A 1,709-nucleotide genomic window follows, 5' to 3' on the forward strand; every position below is an offset into this window, starting at 1 on the left:
GGTCCAGCCGGAAAAGGAGGAAGAGATTTTCCCGGCAGGAGCAGCCAGAGCTTGGCACAGGCTGCCCGGGGAGGGGGCAGAGTCCCCGTCCCTGCAGGGGGTTAATTTAAAAGTTGTTTAGATGTGTATGAAACCGCAGCTCTCCAAACCAGCAGGAGCAGGAGCAGCACGGGCATTTTATATCGGAACAGCTACAAGAAAGCCCTAGAGGGTTTTGTGAAAGGAAATCGGAAAAAAAAAATCCTTAGAAAAAACCCACCCAAAAAAAGAGGTTTTCTTCTGTGGATTCATGACCCCGAGAGCAGCAGAAGTGAAACCCCTTGGCCTCGCTTCATGTTTCAAGATAAAACAGTAAATAAATGGCAACAAGAAGCGAGTCAGATCTGCGAAAGTTATCGGCAGCGCTGGGTTCAGCTCCCAGTGAGCACACGGCTCTCAGCTGGGCAAGGCCCCGCGGCTCCCTCCAACCCTGGGGAGAGGCGACGTTACCTTCTTTTTCCTCTTTGGTGGCAACGATCTGAGCTTCAGACCACCTGGCGACTACTTCCCCGCACACATCGTTCAAGAGATCTTCTTCCTAGTGAGGGAGAAGAGACTTTCTCAGTCTTGGAACAAAATCGGTCGCTTTAAGCCTGAAAAGGACCAGCCACAAAGACTCCGAGCCCTCAGCAACGCGGCTTTTCACGCAGAATCCACTCATTAAACGCACTTGGGTTAACCCAGGACGGCGCAAATCCCGCCACGCGCTTACCTGTGGGCACAGCTCGGGGCTGGAGAACGCCTTGACCCGCCAGGCAAAAATGACCCGCCGGGCAGGCACAAGGCTTGATGCCACCGGCCAGCAGCTCCGCACCCCACCAGGAGACGCTGCGGCCGCTTATTTTCCACGTGGCTGAGATCTAACAACACCCCCTGGTTTCACATCGGCCAAACCGCTGTGCAGGGAGGCCCTCAGGCTGTCTTTGCTCTGGAGATCTGCTGCGCAGCAGCACCTCTCTTCTTAAATCTGTCCAGGGACAGGGACTCCACCCCTGCCCTGGGCAACCAATTCCGATGCCCGAGAACCCCCTCAATAAAGAAATTCTTCCCAATATCCAACCTGAACCTCCCCTGCTGCAACTTGAGCCGTTTAGAATCAGAATCACGGAACAGTTTTGGCTGGAAGAGACCTCCAAGATCATTGAGTCCGACCTTTTCCCAGCGCTAGGAACCCCACACTAACCCATGTCCTTCAACGTAACACCCACCCGTCTCTTAAACCCCTCCAGGTACGGGGACTCAACCCCCTCCCTGGGCAGCCTGTTCCAATGGCTGACAGCCCTCTCAGAAAAGAAATTCTTCCTAATATCTAATGTAAACCACCCCTGGTGCAACTTCAGGCCATTTCCCCTCATCCTGTCACTCGCCACTGGGGAGAACAGACCAACCCACCTCGCTACAACCTCCTTTCCAGTAGTTGTGGAGAGCGATGAGGTCTCCCCTCAGTCTCCTCCTCTCCAGGCTGAACAGCCCCAGCTCCCTCAGCCGTTCCTCGGACGACAGATGCTCCAAACCCTTCACAGCTTGGTAGCCCCAGCTCCTCTTGTCCTACCGATTGTTACTTGGCTGAACACGACCTGCACTCGCGCTGTTTGTTACTGAGGAAGACCAAGCTGCAGGAGGAAAGGCCGTGCACCCATCTGACACCAGGACAGCGCTCCCATCGGCAG

At 54.9% G+C, this 1,709-nt stretch overlaps 1 protein-coding gene across 1 annotated transcript in view; it reads right to left on the minus strand.

Moving 5' to 3' along the window:
- Positions 1 to 577, minus strand: part of CCDC43 (coiled-coil domain containing 43) — a gene marked incomplete at its 5' end in the record, with an annotated part of 3,946 nt that extends 3,369 nt beyond the window's left edge. Inside the window, one exon of the mRNA XM_009879066.1 lies at positions 490 to 577. Coding sequence (XP_009877368.1) covers positions 490 to 577 — 88 coding nt within the window. The remainder of the gene's footprint in view (positions 1 to 489) is intronic.
- Positions 578 to 1,709: the final 1,132 nt, after the last annotated feature.

This window comes from Apaloderma vittatum, unplaced genomic scaffold (assembly GCF_000703405.1).
Source record: "Apaloderma vittatum isolate BGI_N311 unplaced genomic scaffold, ASM70340v1 scaffold26051, whole genome shotgun sequence".
Classification (NCBI taxonomy): domain Eukaryota; kingdom Metazoa; phylum Chordata; class Aves; order Trogoniformes; family Trogonidae; genus Apaloderma; species Apaloderma vittatum.